Source organism: Jaculus jaculus, chromosome 5, assembly GCF_020740685.1.
Source record: "Jaculus jaculus isolate mJacJac1 chromosome 5, mJacJac1.mat.Y.cur, whole genome shotgun sequence".
NCBI classification, from domain to species: domain Eukaryota; kingdom Metazoa; phylum Chordata; class Mammalia; order Rodentia; family Dipodidae; genus Jaculus; species Jaculus jaculus.
The window spans coordinates 91,675,811-91,692,328 of NC_059106.1; the positions used below are offsets into that span (position 1 = coordinate 91,675,811).

The 16,518-nt window shown below is 44.0% G+C and overlaps 1 protein-coding gene across 6 annotated transcripts in view; it reads right to left on the bottom strand.

Annotated features, from left to right (window-relative positions):
* The window catches only part of Il12rb2 (interleukin 12 receptor subunit beta 2), an 87,635-nt gene that overhangs the window by 27,980 nt on the left and 43,137 nt on the right, over positions 1-16,518 (bottom strand). For all 6 annotated transcript variants that reach the window (XM_045148665.1, XM_004663180.2, XM_045148668.1 and 3 more), the window contains 4 exons: positions 12,226-12,445; positions 7,409-7,612; positions 1,119-1,214; positions 879-1,037 (listed from right to left, as the gene is read on the bottom strand). In XM_045148665.1, the coding sequence (XP_045004600.1) occupies positions 879-1,037; positions 1,119-1,214; positions 7,409-7,612; positions 12,226-12,445 (679 nt within the window). The remainder of the gene's footprint in view (positions 1-878; positions 1,038-1,118; positions 1,215-7,408; positions 7,613-12,225; positions 12,446-16,518) is intronic.

Below are 16,518 nucleotides of genomic sequence, written 5' to 3' on the forward strand. Positions count from 1 at the left end.
TTTACGTGTGTACTGGGGAATCAAACCCTGGTCTTTAGGCTTTGCAGGCAAGCACCTTCACCGCTGAGCTATATCTCCAGCCCTGATTTTACTTTTTTTTTTTTTTTTTTTTTTTGGTTTTTTCGAGATAGGGTCTCACTCTAGCCCAGGCTGACCTGGAATTCACTATGGAATCTCTCAGGGTGGCCTCGAACTCTCAGCAATCCTCCTACCTCTGTCTCCCATGTGCTGGGATTAAAGGCATGCGCCACTACGCCTGGCTATTTTTTACTTTTTTATTTTCATTTTTTGAGATCATGTTTCACTATGAAGCCAGGACTGGCCTCAGACCCATGTTCTTCCTGTTTTAGCCTTCTGAATGCTGGGATTACTGACATGGGCCAGCACATCCAGCTCTTTATTCCTTTATTTCCCTTTTTTCCCCCCTTTTTTCTTTTCTGTTTTTTTATTTTGGGGGGGGGGGAAGGGTTGGTTTTAGTTTTGGTTTTCCAAGATAGTGTCTCTTACCAGGATAACCTAGAACTCACTTTGTAGTCCTAGGCTGGCCTTGAACTCAGCAATCCTCCTATCTCTGCCTCCTGAGTGCTGGGATTAAAGATGTACATCACTAAGCCTAGCTTCTTTTGAAATGCAGTCTCTCCCTGTGAGCAAGCCCCTTGAGAGCCTAAGACATTTCTTAATTTCTATATATTTAGCAATTTACCTGTCATATAACATATTCAGTAACTTTGCATGGGTTTTTTAGGCATGCTTTTCTTCAATTCATTTTGTAAATGTTGACTCAGTGCTATCATTCATGTGTAGCAATAATGTACACAAGCTTGGGTTTTCCCTACATCTAAACAGGAGGTCCCACTGCTCTTGGCTCCCACACATACCACGGAACAAAGGCTTCAAAGTGGAGTCTCTTTCCTTCCAGTATATTCTGTAGTGGAGGATGCAGCCCATTTGCTCCTGAACTGGGATGTGGTTCCAGGAAATGAAAAGGTTCTCATTTTCCTCTGTAATAGCATTGATGTGGGGGCCACTTAGTGGTGCTGGAAAGGACACAGAAGACTTCTGTCACTGTCTGGATTCAAATCATTACCAGAAGCAATGGAGAAAGTCCTAAGAGTCACCTGTGTGGTGGGAGTTACCCTGGGTGGAACTGCACCCTGCTTGGCCCTCTGACAGCGCGTGCACATAGATTTCATAACAGGTGTTTGGCTTTATCTCTGCAAGGAAAAAGGAGTTCTTATAAGAGGCATGCAATCCCCCAGTGAACCACTACAGGGAGCCACATCAATATCTGCAAACAAGGCATTTCTTACATTTTTGTAGTCTGACTATGATTGAAGATTAGTCTAGATTGAGAGCAAAGGGATGGTCTACACTACAAGTGCCCAACATCTTATTTGCCACAATTTCAGTTTGCAGACATCAAGAAATGAGAATATGGGCTGGAGAAATGGCTTAGCGGTTAAGCGCTTGCCTGTGAAGCCTAAGGACCCCTGTTCGAGGCTCAATTCCCCAGAACCCACGTTAACCAGATGCACAAGGGAATGCACATGTCTGGTTTGTTTGCAGTGGCTGGAGGCCCTGGTGCGCCCATTCTCTCTCTATCTCCCTATTTCTCTCTCTGTCTGTTGCTGTCAAATAAGTAAATAAAAATAAACAAAAAATAAAAATAAAAAAAGCAGAAATGATAACATGAAGTTTTCTCTCTTTTTACCATTTGTTTGAGAGAGAGGGAGGGAAGACAGAGAGGCAGATAAAGAATGGGCACGCCAGGGCCACCAGTGATTGCAAACAACCAGCAGATGCACATTGCACCTTGTGCATCTGGCTGACATGGGTACTCGGGAATCGAACCTGGGTCCTCAGGCTTCTCAAGCAAGCACCTTAACTACACTAAGCTATCTCTCCAGCCCTCCCTTTCTTTTCTGAGGTAGGTTCTTTTTACATAGCCCAAGTTGGCCTCAAATTCATAGCAATCCTACTGCTTCAGCCTCCCGGGTGCTGGGATTATAAGCATGTGCCACCATGCCTGGCTTCTGAGTTTCTTCCCATATAAACAAACAGGGTGATTGAATTTAATAAGACAAAAACCTTCAAGAGGTTCTGACAAGTATTTAATCTACATAAACATATAAACACATACTGCTTTTAGGAGGAAAATAAAAAGAAAAGCTGCGTCTTTAAGGAAAAATAAAACACCTTTGATTTCTACAGGTAAGTCATCTCTTGTTTACATAAAGGAAGAAGGGAGTTCTGCGGGCGCAGCACCTGTGTGGCTTTCCTAATTCCATGATGCTCATCAGAATGTGACAGGACAGCCAGGATGACACATGAGTCTGGCTAACCAGCTCACCCAGCGCGTCCAACCCCGGTTCCGCCCACCCTCCTCCTGCTCATAGTCCTCTAGTCACACTGAAGTTGCCGCACAGTCTAACGCTCCTTCCTAGCTTTTTTTTTTTTTTTTTTTTTCGGTTTGCCGAGGTAGGGTCTCATTCTAGCTCAGGTTGACCTGGAATTCACTATGTAGTCTCAGGGTGGCCTCGAACTCACAGCGATCCTCCTATCTTGGCTTTCTGAGTGCTGGAATTAAAGGCATGTGCCACCACACCTGGCCCTTCCTAGCTTTTAAAGTGCCACATTTTGTATCATGCAATCATGAAGTTCTACCATGCCCAAATTCCCTATCCTGCATGTGCCACCATGTGTACCTGGTTTATGTGGGTACTGGGGAATCTCTTGAGCCCCTCTGTGCGGTTATGTTGGCGAGGTGGATCCACGTGTGTGCAGATGCATGTGCTCTGTGTACTCATGTGGGAGCCAGAGGGGAGTGTCAAGTTATGGAGGGAGCCAACCAACCACTGTGCCATGTGGGTGTCTGGAATTCTTGGTGAGCTCAATGGACCCATGGGTATTTGCTATGCAAAACGTGAGTCAGAGCACCTCCCTGTCATTAGCTGTGGGCTTCTTCTTGGAATGGCCCATCCTTAGTGGAAGAGGGAAGACATATGGCTCTATATCTTCACTGACCTTTCCCCTCCTAGCAAACTTGTACCTTGGTCTTGGCCTTAAGGACTTCTTTTAATATTTTATTTATTTATTTATTTGGTTTTATGAGGTAGGATCTCTAGCCCAGGCTGACCTGGAATTCACTCTGTAGTCTCAGGGTGGCCTCAAATGCATGGCAATCCTCTTACTTCAGCCTTCCAAGAGCTGAGATTAAAGGCGTGTGCCACCATGCCCAACTTATTTTTATTTTTTATTTATTTGTGAGAGGGAGAGAAGGACAGAGAGGGAGAGACAGAGAATGGGCATGCCAGAGCTTCTAGCCACTGCAAGTGAACTCCAGGTGCATGCACTACTTTGTGCATCTGGCTTTGTGTGGGTACTGGGGAATTGAACCTGGGTCCTTTGGCTTTGCATGCGTTAACTGCTACGCCATCTCTCCAGCTCCTTTGTTCTTGTTTTGTAATGTGTGTAGTTATGTGTGGTGAGGTGGATCCATGTGTGTGTACAGATGCATGTGCTCTGTGTGTTCTCATGTGGAAGCCAGAGGGGAGTGTCTGTGTCCCCTATCACTTATCAGCATGTTTCCTCCTATTTTTTCTGGATAACTCTGTGTGAATAGTCTTTCACAATGTCTGTTCCCTACCAGATGAACTTGTAGTCCTTAAGTCTTGGCACACACGCCTAAGACTCGCATTTCCTTTCTACAGTGTGGTCCAATTTTCAAGCTCTTGCTAATCTATACATGAAGCACCCTTGGCCAATGGCCTTGTCTCTATGTTTATAAGCCATAATTCAGGTATTTTTCCACAGCAATATTTTACCCTTTCAAGTATAGGAGAAGGCAAACAGTCTATGAATTATAAAACAGAGTAATGCTGAAACAGTGAGATGATGGCCCGTAGCAATGGGGTACAACTACTTGTGGCTTCAAGAAAGGGTTTTCAGACACTGAGATGCTATGTACAAACAAGATGGAACTGAGGGTCTTTTATCCCACCAGTCTACAGTCTAAGCATTAGGTTGCCTCCCCACCCCCTTTGGCTTTTTTTTAAAATTTATTTATTTGAGAGTCACAGACACAGAGAGAAAGACAGATAGAGGGAGAGAGAGAGAATGGGAATGCCAGGGCTTCCAGCCCCTGCAAACGAACTCCAGACGCGTGCGCCCCTTGTGCATCTGGCTAACGTGGGACCTGGGGAACCGAACCTCGAACCGGGGTCCGTAGGCTTCACAGGCAAGCGCTTAACTGCTAAGCCATCTCTCCAGCCCCCCTTTGGCTTTTTGAGGTAAGGTCTCATTCTAGCCCAGGCTGACTTGGAATTTACTATGTAGTCTCAGTCTGGCCTTGAACTCACTGCAATCCTCCTACCTCTGCCTTCCAAGTGCTGGAATTAAAGGCGTGTGCCACCACACCCAGCTAGGCTGTCTTTTGGCCTCCTCCCAAACCCTATATGCTGTCCCAGCCAGACACAGAACAGCTGAGGAGGACCCAGCACAGTGAGGGAACTTGCTGACAAGAAAGGCTACTTGAACTCACAATAAACATAAATTGCTGGGATTTTTAAGCATCTGTCTCTAGAAAGTGGCATCAATAACTGATATCAAACTAAGTATTTCCAAGTAGAAGAATAATCTTGATAAAGTTATTTTACTGGTTAGCTTTATTGATTTGATTTAACTGCATAATTCCAAAAGTGACTAAGGGCCAGGCACGGTGGCACACCCCTTTAATCCCAGCACTTGGGAGGCAGAGGTAAGAGGATCACGAGTTCAAGGCCACCCTGAGACTACAGAGTGAATTCCAGGTCAACCTGGACTAGAGTGAGACCCTACCTCAAAAAACCAAAAAAAGAAAAAAGAAAAAAGTCAAAAAGTATTAAATTCTACTAAGTGATGTTTGTCATGTACTTCATGGTCTTTGTATAAAATTAAATGATTTCTTTCTTTCTTTTCTTTTCTTTCTTTCTTTTTTTTTTGGTTTTTCAAGATAGGGTTTCACTCTAGCCCAGGCTGACCTGGAATTCATTATGTAGTCTCAGGGTGGCCTTGAACTAAGAACTATCCTCCTACCTGGGATTAAAGGTGTGTGCCACCATGCCCCAGCTCAATTATATGATTTCTGAAAGGAAGGAATCATCGGAAATATATTGCTCAAATTGTCCCACAGGGAAAGTCCTCATACAGTATAAGTGTTTACAATTTCCCATTGCAGTAATTACTTTTTCCACCCAAGACCCATCCCATTTGATGGACATAATAGCTCTGAAAGAAAATTGGTTATATTGCAAAACCTCTGGGGACACTGGCTTGACAGGTAATTGAATGTTCTAGGACAGACCAGAAAAATTGCTTCCTAAAATTGATATCTGCCTTCTTGCCATTTTATTTCAGTGTTTTAATCCTGCTCTTCAGAACAACTGAGGGAACACACATTTTTGCTCATATATGTCAAAACCAGCAATAACCATCAAGCTATCCCCTCAAAATTTTTCTTGTGTAAGTTAAATGAAGTTTGGATAAAAAATTCTAGACTGGGGCTGGAGAGATGGCTTAGTGGTTAAGCGCTTGCCTGTGAAGCCTAAGGACCCGTGTTTGAGGCTCGGTTCCCCAGGACCCACGTTAGCTAGATGCACAAGGGGGCACACGCATCTGGAGTTCGTTTGCAGTGGCTGGAAGCCCTGGCGCACCCATTCTCTCTCTTTCCCTGTCTTTCTCTGTCTGTTGCTTTCAAATAAACAAACAACATTTTTTTTTTAAATTAAAACAAATTCTAGACTGGGCTGGAGAGATGGCTCAGTGGTTAAGGCACTTGTCTGCAAAGCCAAAGGACACAGTTTCTATTCCCCAATACCCACGTAAAACCAAATGCACAAGGTGGCACTTGCTTCTGGAGTTCATTTGCAGAGGTGGGAGGCTCTGGAATGCCTTTTCTTTCTTTCTTTCTTCCTTAATAAATAAAAAAATATTAAGCTGGGCTTGGTGGTACACGCCTTTAATCTCAGCACTGTAGAGACAGAGGTAGGAGGATCACTGTGAGTTTGAGGCCACCATGACACAGGTCAGCCTGAGCTATAGTGAGACTCTACCTTGAAAAACTAAGGAAAAAATTAAAATTAAAAATTTTTTAAAAGCCTGGCATAGTGGCACACACCTTTAATCCCGCACTTGAGAGGCAGAGGTAAGAGGATTGTTGTGAGCTCGAGGCCACCCTGAGACTACATAGTTAATTCCAGGTCAGCCTTGGCCAAAGTGAGACCAGACATAGTTCAGAACATTTTCTGTATATTAATTCAGTTAGTCCTCACATGAGGTATGTAACCCTGGCCTTGTTTTTCAGATGAGCATGCAGACACAGGAGTTAACTAATTTTCCTTCGATCACACAACTATTAGTTACAGAACTCATCCACGCAGACAGTGATGATGATGATGATGATTTTGGTTTTTCAAGGTAGGGTGACCTTGAATTCACTATGTAGTCTCAGGCTAGACATAAAGTCATAGTGTTTCTCCTACCTCTGTCTCTCAAGTGCTGGGATTAAAGGCATGTGCCACTGTGCCTGGCAGAGAGAAAGAGAAAGAATTGGTGTTCCAGGGCCTCTGTCCACTGCAAACAAATTCCAGACACATGTGTCGCAATGTACATCTGACTTACATGGGTGCTGGGAACTTGAACCTGGGTCCTTAGGCTTTACAGGCAAGCACCTTAATTGTTAATCCATCTCTCCAGCCCTATTTTTGGTCTTTTTGAGGTAGGGTCTCACTCTATTCGAGGCTGACCTGGGACTTAGTCTGTAGCCCCAGGCTGGCCTCTTACATCAGCCTCCAGAGTGCTGAGATTAAAAGCATGCAACACTACACCCAGCCAAGTGATCATTTAAATATACTTAGGTAATTTCTCTCACTGATTCTAACCACTGACATATTACAAACTCAAGGCTTAGAGACACCCATTATCCTGTGGATAGTTCTGTATTTCTTATCACAGCAAATGAGAACTAGCAGGACTGGGAAAGAAGATATCCTGGTTTTGTCACTTGTGTGATGGGTTTTAAATAATGACTCAACATGCATGACTGGCTTGAATTAAGTGATCTTCTAAAGATGAGGGTGCCTCCCCCCCTGAGGAGTTAACTTAGATCTCTGACCTACTTGTTTGGTTCAATTATTCTTTCATCTCATTGAGTATTTTCCCAGAAACATTAGGTTTCTTAGCCAGTTTCTCCTGTCTGGCTACCACGGTACAACCTGTAGTACCGTCTTGATGCACTCTGGGCATCACTGTCCCATCCTGATTCTAGGTCCTCATGTAGTCCCCCATAATTGAAAGCAAGGCTCTAGGTTCCTGCCTGCAGTTTCTGCAAACAAATGAGAACCCTCTAGAAAGAGCATGTACAATTAGGTACCTGAAATCAGAGCAGACATGTTATAGCAGGGGATCCGCAGCCAACTTAGGGGCTGCTGCAGGTAGCCTCCTGGGCCCCAAAGGGCCCTCCATTCCACCACGTACTCATCCACGGCAGAAGCGGCATGCTCAGGAGGCTGCCATGTCACCACAATGGTGTTCACAGCCTTTGAGCTTGCAGAGACCTGGCTAGGAGCCAGTAACACTTTGCAGGGTGGGAAAGGAGAGACACAATTAGAACAGGTAATTATCACACACCGCGCCTCACCATCCTTCTGTGCTCTGCTCTTGATATACAACACTGTGGGACATGCTTTTTATGCTATATTTGTCCCTAGTTTCTAAAAATCAAAGTCAATCCACATAATGTGTTTTTTGAAAAGGAATAAATATGCAAACAGTATAAACTGAAAAGGGCACAAACTTATATCCCTATATTACCACTAATCATTCAGAGAGACACAGAGTGTGTGTGTTCAAGATAGGAACACGCAAGTTGTCTTTGCATATTATTCTGGGATATCCGACAACGTGTACTGCGTGGTCTTGGTGTGCTCGTAGGAAAGGCAGTGGGCAGATGGCGGGTGTCATTTTGGGATTCCCACATTCCCGACCCTCTTAGCTGTAGCCCAGCTCTAAAGAATTGCTCTGGTTCCTCCAGACTTGTTCTCTGTTTCTACTCCAACCTTACCACTGTGATGGACCAGTGTCCATTTGTCCATTCTCAGGAAAGGAGGTATTCCTCTTCTCCCTTCCCATCATCTCCAATTCACTATTCCCTCTTTCTCCCTTATCTTCAACTTTTCTCTTCTGGCTCTTGCTTGAAACTTAGGAGCCTGCACAGCACTTACTTTACAGTGAACTCTCACACCTGCACCACCCTCCCTGGCAAACAGCAACTGATCTCTTCACACGCGGTTCACATGGTACCTCTTTTCTAAAATCTGCCTTAACCTTTGTTCTGAGAGCTCCCTGTCCAGTCCTCCAACCTTACACTCACCACAGGGCTCTAGTTTACTTGTTTTTACACGTGTCCCTTACATCTGGCTAGAGAGTTAACTTGAAGACTTTGGCCTCAATCTAGGCTTTTTTTTTTTCCAAGGCAGGGTCTTGCTCTAGGCCAGTCTGGCCTGGAATCCACTACATAGGCTTACGGTGGCCTCGAACTCACAGCAATCCTTCTAACTCTGGCTCCCAAGTGCTAGGATTAAAGGCATGCACCACCACACCCGGCTAGGCATTTTTAAAAAATCAATAGCTAGATTCTACCTACCTTATTTAGTATATGCTCAATAAATGGCTTCAGTTAATAAAGTTGAGGTAAACTTTAAAACTATAAATGGAGGCTGGAGAGATTGCTCAGTGGTTAAGTCACTCACCTGTAAAGCCTAAGGACCCAGGTTTGATTCCTTGGTACCCACATAAAGCCAGATGCACAAAGTGGTGCATGCAGCTGGAGTTTCATATAGGGTGGCTTGGCAGGCCCATTCTCTCTCTCACTTCTCTCTCTCTTCCTACCTGTTTCTCTTCTCTTACTATGCTTGCAAATAAAGAAAGAAAGAAAAAAAGATATTGGGGCTGGAGAGATGGCCTAACAGTTAAGGCCCTTGCCTGCAAAGCCAAAGGACCCAGGTTCATTTCCCCACATAAGCCAGATGAACAAGGCAGCACATGTGTCTGGAGTTTGTTTGCAGGGCTAGAAGCCCTGGAGCACCCATTCTCTCCTTCTCTTTCTATCAAATAAATAATGAATGAATAAAAATGTCAGATGGAATGCTGACACAGAAAATTGGACAAGTTTGGGAAAATTATACATGGGTCATTTTGAGAGTTTGTTACCAAATTTCAATAAGGAACCTGAAATGGAGCCATAAAACACCTAAGGTTTATTATCTTAAGACCCAACTGCAGTGGGATTTGAAAATAAGGTATTCAGTTCAGCCATAAGGAAAAATAAGGGCTTGAGAGATGGCTTAGTGGTTAAGGTGCTTACCTGCAAAGCCAAAGGACCCAGGTTCTATTTCCCAGGACCCAAGTAAGCCAGCTAGCTACACAAGGTGGCACATGCATCTGGTGTTCCGTTGCAGTGTCTGGTGGCCCTGGTGTGCCCATTCTCTCTCTCTCAAATAAATTTAAAAAAATTAAAGAAAAATAAAGTTATGAAATTTGCAGGAAAATAGATGAAACTGGAAAATCTTATATTAAATGAGTTAATTCAAGCTCAGGAAGATAAATGCTACATGTTCTCTCTCATATGTAGGTCCTAGCCCCTAAATGACACACAAGATATGAAACAAGAAGGGGGATTACAGGGAACAGAAGAGTGCAGTGGGGAAAATGGGCCCAGAGAGATGAGAAGAGCACGAAGGAGCTGCATCTGAAATGAACGCTCACTCTCTAGCCCAAGATGAACTAGAACTCATAGAAATTCTCCTGCCTCAGTCTCCCAAGACTTGGGATTATAGGTGTCAGCAACCATGCTTGGCCTGATAATACATCTCTAATGGCAAAATTTCTTGATGAAAAGATATTTAAAGTTATTCTTATATATTGCCAAATTCCTTCCCAGAGAGCTGTGCCAATTTACACACCCACCAACAGTATATAAGGGCCACCATGGCTGGCCCAAAAATTTCTTTTAAATGTTTTAGTTATTTAAAAATTCTAGAAAAGGAGAGCAAGATGCAGATGTATATGTGTGTGTGTGTGTGTGTGTGTGTGTGTGTGTGAGAGAGAGAGAGAGAGAGAGAGAGAGAGAGACAAAGACAGAAAGAGAGAGAGAGAAAAAATGAATGGGTGCTCCAGGGCCTCTAACCACTGCAAATGAATTCCAGATGCACGTGCCACCTTAAGCATATGGCTTATGTGGGCACTGGGGAATAGAACCTGGGTCCTTAAGCTTTGCAGGCAAGCGCTTTAACTGCTAAGCCATCTCTCCAGCCATAGAAAAACTTTCTTTAATGTCTGCTTTAACTAGGTTGTTATATATTCATCTATATTAAATGTGTTGCAATGTGTTATTTATTTATTTAATTGCAAGTAATGAGAGAGAGGGCAGGGAAGGATCATTCCAGGGCCTCTTGCCACTACAAATGAACTCCAGAGGCATGCCCCACTTTGTGCATCTGTCTTTACATGGGTACTGGGGAATTGAACCCAGATGGTCAGGCCTTGCAAGCAAGCACCTTTAACCTCTGAGCTATCTCTCCAGCCCTTTCGTATCTTTGTTATTCCTTTTATACTTTGTGTAGGATGGGGGTTAAGCAAGTTCTCTAATTCTGAGCTATTTGTCTTGTCCCTTATACTTTTTGAATTGTGTGTTTCTATTACCTATTCTCTATACTTTAAAAAGTACAAAAATATAAATATATAGACATAGACATCAACTCTCTTTATGCTAAAATATGATTAAAAAGACTTTCTTAACTTGGTATTTACTTTTTTATTCTTTCAAGGTAGGGTTTTGCTCTAGTCCAGGCTGACCTGCAACTTACTATGTAGTCTCAGGGTGGCGTGGAACTCACAGCAATTTTCTTACCTGTGCCTCCCAAGTGCTGGGATTAAAGGTGGGTATGTACATTTTTAAGCTTTATATAGGAGTTTTTAAAATTATTTTTGTTTGTTTGTTTTTGTTTTTCAAGGTAGGGTCTCACTCTAGTCCAGGCTGACCTGGAATTTACTATGTAGTCTCAGGATGGCCTTGAACTCACTGTGATCCTTCTACCTCTAGATGCTGGGATTAAAGGGGTGCACCACCTTGCCCAGCACTTTGTTTTTTCTCTTTCTCCCTCTCTTCCTCTTTCTTTCTTTTTCTTTTCTTTTTTTTTTTTTTTTGCTTTTTTTTTATTTATTTGGGAGTGACAGAGAGAAAGAGGCAGAGAGAGAGAGAGAGAGAGAGAGAGAGAGAGAGGGAGGGAGAGAGAATGAATGGGGGCACCAGGACCTCTAGCCATTGTTAAAAACTACAGATGCATGCACCACCTTCTGAATCTGGCTTATGTGGGTCCTGGGGAATCAAGCATGGGTTCTTAGCCTTCACAGGCAAGTGCCTTAAGTGCTAAGCCATCTCTCCAGCCCTAAAATGCTTTTTCTAGAACTCAACAAATATGTATTATGACTGCTTCTGTAAAAATTAGTCTAATTGAGTGCTGTGGAGATGGCTTAGCCATTGAAGACACTTGCTTGCAAAGCCTTCTGGCCCGGGTTTGATTCTTCAGTACACATGTAATACATAAAGCGGTGCATGCATCTGGAATTCAGTAGCAGTGGCAAGAGGCCCTGTCATGCCTATTTCTTTTCTCCAATTCCCTCTTTACTTGTAAATAAATAAATAAAAATATCTTTTAAAATTAAAGAAAAGCAAAAGAAAACTTAGTCTAATTGACAAATAGTAGTGGGCTAGGTGGTGCACACCTTTTATCCCAGTAATCGATAGGCAGAGGTAGGAGGATTGCCATGAGTTCAAGGCCATCCTGACATTACCTAGTGAATTCCAGGCCAGCTTGGGCTAGAGACCCTTCCTCAAGGGGGAAAAAAAAGACTAGTGAGTAGTGTGTAATTAAATGTAACTGTTTCCTTAACCAATAGTTACGAAGTATCTGAGACAACTGCCTGCAAGGCAGGAAATGTAGTTCCTGTTTTGGAGACAAGGAAATTGAAGCTCAGAAGTGTTGTCCAAGGCCATGCAGAGGCTGACTGGGAAAGACAACTGCTGACTTCAAAGTCTAAACTGGTGAGTGGTAGCAGGCTTTGTCCTGTGCCTGCAGGAGAAGTGAGTGAAGTTCTCCCAGGTGACATGGAAGGAGAGTGGGTACGTACCAGTGCCGCACAGCTCTACTACGTTAACTCGAGTGGGCGGTGAACTGCCTTTGGAATTGGCTGCCGAGACACCTGCCGTCCAAATGCCATTTCTGGGAGTGACCCAGGTCCAGGCGGTGTGTCTTGTAATGTTCTGTAGTGCCGTTTTCCTTTCTGTCACCTCTTGCAGGGTCACCCGATAGTGGAGGATCTTGCCCCTGGCCTCTGATGCACTCAGATTCTGCAACCAAACACAGGCTCATCTATTTACTCTCATGCCAAGCCTGGGCACTCCTCACCCTGCTGCAGGCAGCAGCGTCTGAGAGACCTTTTTATTGTATCTTCTATTTTTTTTTAATTTATTTGAGAGAGAGAGAAGGAGAGAGGAAGGAGTAAAGAGAGAATGGACACACCAGGACTTCCAGCCACTACAAACTCCAGGTGCATGCACCACCCTGTGCATCTGGCTTACATGGGCCCTGAGGAATCAAACCTGGGGCCTTTGGCTTTGCAGGCAAGTGCCTTAACCACTAAGCCATTTCTATTTTCTGTATCATTCTGCTCTTTAAAAAAATATTTATTTATTTGAGAGAGACAAAGAAGCAGACAGAATGAGTGTGGGCACACCAGGGCCTTTTGGCACACTACAAACGAACTATGGACACATGTGCCACTTTGTGTATCTGGCTTTCTGTGGGTGGCTGGGCAACGGATGCTGGTCCATCAGGCTGTGCAAGTAGGTGCTTTTAACTGCTGAGCCATCTCTCCATTGCTGCATTCTCTTACTCAGTGATCTATATCCCCATATCTGCCATTTGAAGAACAATTTAGCACTTTTTTTGGTTTGTTTGTTTGTTATTTTGGTTTTTTGAGGTAGGGGCTCACTCTAGCTCAGGCTGACCTGTAATTCCCTATGTAGTCTCAGGGTGGCCTTGAACTCACAGAGATCCTCTAATCTCTGCCTCTCTTCACTGGGATAAAGGCATGTACCACCATGCCAGGCTATATTTAGCACTTTAAAAAGATAATTTTTCTCCTTCCTTACTTCCAAATAAAACTTACTAGTGGAAAACACCTCAATCACATGCAGAAGAAAGCAGTGTGGACTCTAGACTCAGCAGCACTGACTCTAGCAATGACTTTCCATACCACGCGGCCCTGGTCAAGGCGCTAGGCTCCTCTGGGACTCCATACACGTGCACACACCCACACACATGTAGCTTTTTGTTGTTGTTGTTGTTTTTTGGTTTTTCGAGGTAGGGTCTCATTCTGGCTCAGGCTGACCTGGAATTCACTATGTAGTCTCAGGGTGGCCTCAAACTCACAGCGATCCTCCTACCTCTGCCTCCTAAGTGCTGGGATTAAGGCGTGCGCCACCACGCCTGGCTTCCATTCTCTCTTTCTATCTGCCTCTTTCTCTCCCATCCTCTCTCTCTCTCCTTCTCTCCAATAAGTAAATAAATAAATAATTTTTAAAAGCTACATATGTGGCCAAGTGTTGTGCCACACACCTTTAATCCCAGCACTCTGGAGGCAGAGGTAGGAGGATTGCCATGAGTTTGAGGCCACCCTGAGAAACAACAAAAAAAAAAAGTTAAAGAGAATGGGCCAGGCATGGTGGAACAATATCTCTAGCTCTGCTTTTTTTTTTTTTTTTTTTTTTTTTTTTTTTTTTTTGTGATTAGAGTGAGGTAGGATCTCAGTCTAGCCCAGGCTGACCTGGAATTCACTCTGTCATCTCAGGCTGGACTTGAACTCACAGCCATCTTCCTACCTCTGCCTCCCAAGTGGCTCATGCCTGGCTTAGCTTTTTGTTTTGTTTTTGTTTTTCGAATCCTCCCCAGTGCTGGGATTAAAGGCGTGTGCCACCCCACCCCGTCCTGGCTTAGCTTTTTAATATAGAAAGTGCAATGCTGCTTAAAACATCAAACCAAAGAGCTAAACTAGTAAAATCTATACCTAGTGAGGTGCATTAGCCATCTGTTCTAGAAGGTAAGAAAGTGTTCACAAAGGTGTAACTAAGAATTTCAGAAACTACAAAATGCCAACTGAGATCACTTGGGAACAATACCAGAAAGGAAGCAGAAAACTGACTGTGTGCATTTTACCCTTGTTTGGACCAAAGAGAGAGGGGCGGGGGAGGGGGTCGTTTTTAACTCTGGCTATACCTGTCTTTGCCTACTGCAGGTAGTAGAAGGCTTGACTTACAGACTGGCACAGTTTTCCCGGCACAGGCATCCCTTCATGGGTGGGGGCCTCAAACTGCCTTTGCTGAAAGACACACTTTAGGATTAGCAAATGCCCTTCACTCTGGTTCCCTCCTAGCCGAGAAGTCTAAAAACTTTGTTTCCAAATAGTTTATCTGTCAGAAGAAGTTGGGTCAACATGAATGTCTGGTATGCTTGAGTTTTGTATTTTTCATTTTAAATGAATGAATTGACTCTATAACTATAACTTGGCCTCTGAACCAATTAGCATACTGGGAGAGAGTTCTGATTTGCTGAGTCAAATCCTATGGTTGGCCCAATACTGTATTTTCACTGTAAATTAACCCATGAACAGCCAACCTTTTATGTTACCATTTTTGGGAGCCTGGTTAAAGCAGGTCTAAAGGAGGTTAAAGCATAAAACTAGATTTTAACTCTTGGTCAGTACACCATGTGAAGGCCTTGCTAGGGAATTGTTGTAGTTAGGTTTGCATTGCTGGTAGAAATCACCCAACAAAGAGCAGCTTGTGGGAAAAAAGAGATTTTGGCTTACAGGCTTGAGGGGGAAACTCCATGATGACAGGGAAAACGATGGAATGAGAACAGGATGGACATCGCCTCCTGGCCAACATAAGATGGACCATAGCAACAGGAGAGTGTGCCAAACACTGGCATGGTGAAACTGGCTATAACACCCATAAGCCCATCCCCAACAATGCACTGCCTCCAGGAGGCTTTAATTCCCAAATCTCCATCAGCTGGGAACCTAGCATTCAGAGCACCTAAGCTCATGGGGGACACCTGAGTCAAACCACCACAGGAACCTTCTGGCAAACATTCAGCCTTTCTCTGCACTTATTATTTTAGATGTCCAGTGGAAGCAATTTAAGGCACTTGTTTGCAAGCCCAATGGCCATCACAGCTCATCTCATGGACTTGTTAAATAAACAAGTGCTTTAAAAAAGGTTTTATTTTATTTATTTATGGTTTTTCGAGGTAGGGTCTCAGTCTAGCTCAGGCTGACCTGGAATTACTATGTAGTCTCAGGCTGGCCTCAAACTCATGGAGATCCTACCTCAGTCTCTGGGATTAAAGGTTCAAAAAACCAAACCAAAACAAACAACAGAAAAAAAAGGCATGTACCAAGGTAAGTGATGCAAGTGGTTTTTAAAGTATGAGTACGGAGAAACTTATTAACAAACATGCCCATTGTCTGAGGAAGAAAAGAAACTAAATAAAAGCAAACGCTGGAAAGGGAAGGCCTGGCAATGGGAGCTTTGTGAACACAGCTCACTTTTGTGGAGTTGCCTGGGGAAGTGGTAATACAATTACCTCTGAACCTAAGAGCAGCCAGGAAAGATGGAGAGAGCTATCTGAAGGAGAGGCATTCTCTAACTGGCATTTGTTGTCATTTATGTTTTTTTTTTTTTTTTTCTTCAAGGTAGGGTCTTGCTATAGCCCAGGCTGACCTGGAATTCACTATGTAGTCTCAGGGTGACCTCGAATTTATGGCAATCCCACCTACCTCTGCTGCCGAAGAGCTGGGATTAAAGGCGTGCGCCACCATGCCAGGCCCTGTGCTGTTTTTAATCTCTCTGCTGTGATACGCTATTTCCCAGGCCTGAGACAATGAGGCTGGGGCCTCCACGTTGCACAATTGGAATCCTGTCACACCTTCCAGCTCAAGATGCAAAGCAACCTCTAATTGTGCAGTCGTGATGCATTCCGACAGGCAGCGTCCACAGAAGGCTCGAGTTCGGCAGTTTGGGAAGGGTGGGGACTGAAGCCAGCAGGCTCTGAGTCACAGGACAAGCTGTGAACTGCTTTTTTGAGGAGCCAGCTGACTCCAGGTAAACAGATTTTTTTCCCCTCTAGTGCTGTTTATTCGTGTGGGCAATAAAGGAGAAAGTAACATTCGGCTAACCATAAGCCAGGATCTTTACGTCCGTTGTCACTTTGAGCCCTTGTAACTCCTTTTCACTGGCATTCTGCGGCTGAGTGGCATGTGAGATTTTAGAGCGCCCTCTGGTGGCAGCAGGGCGTTATCTGGAATGTGCATCTTCGATACCTGGATCTCCCTGGCAGGGCAGGAGTGGGCATGGGCCAT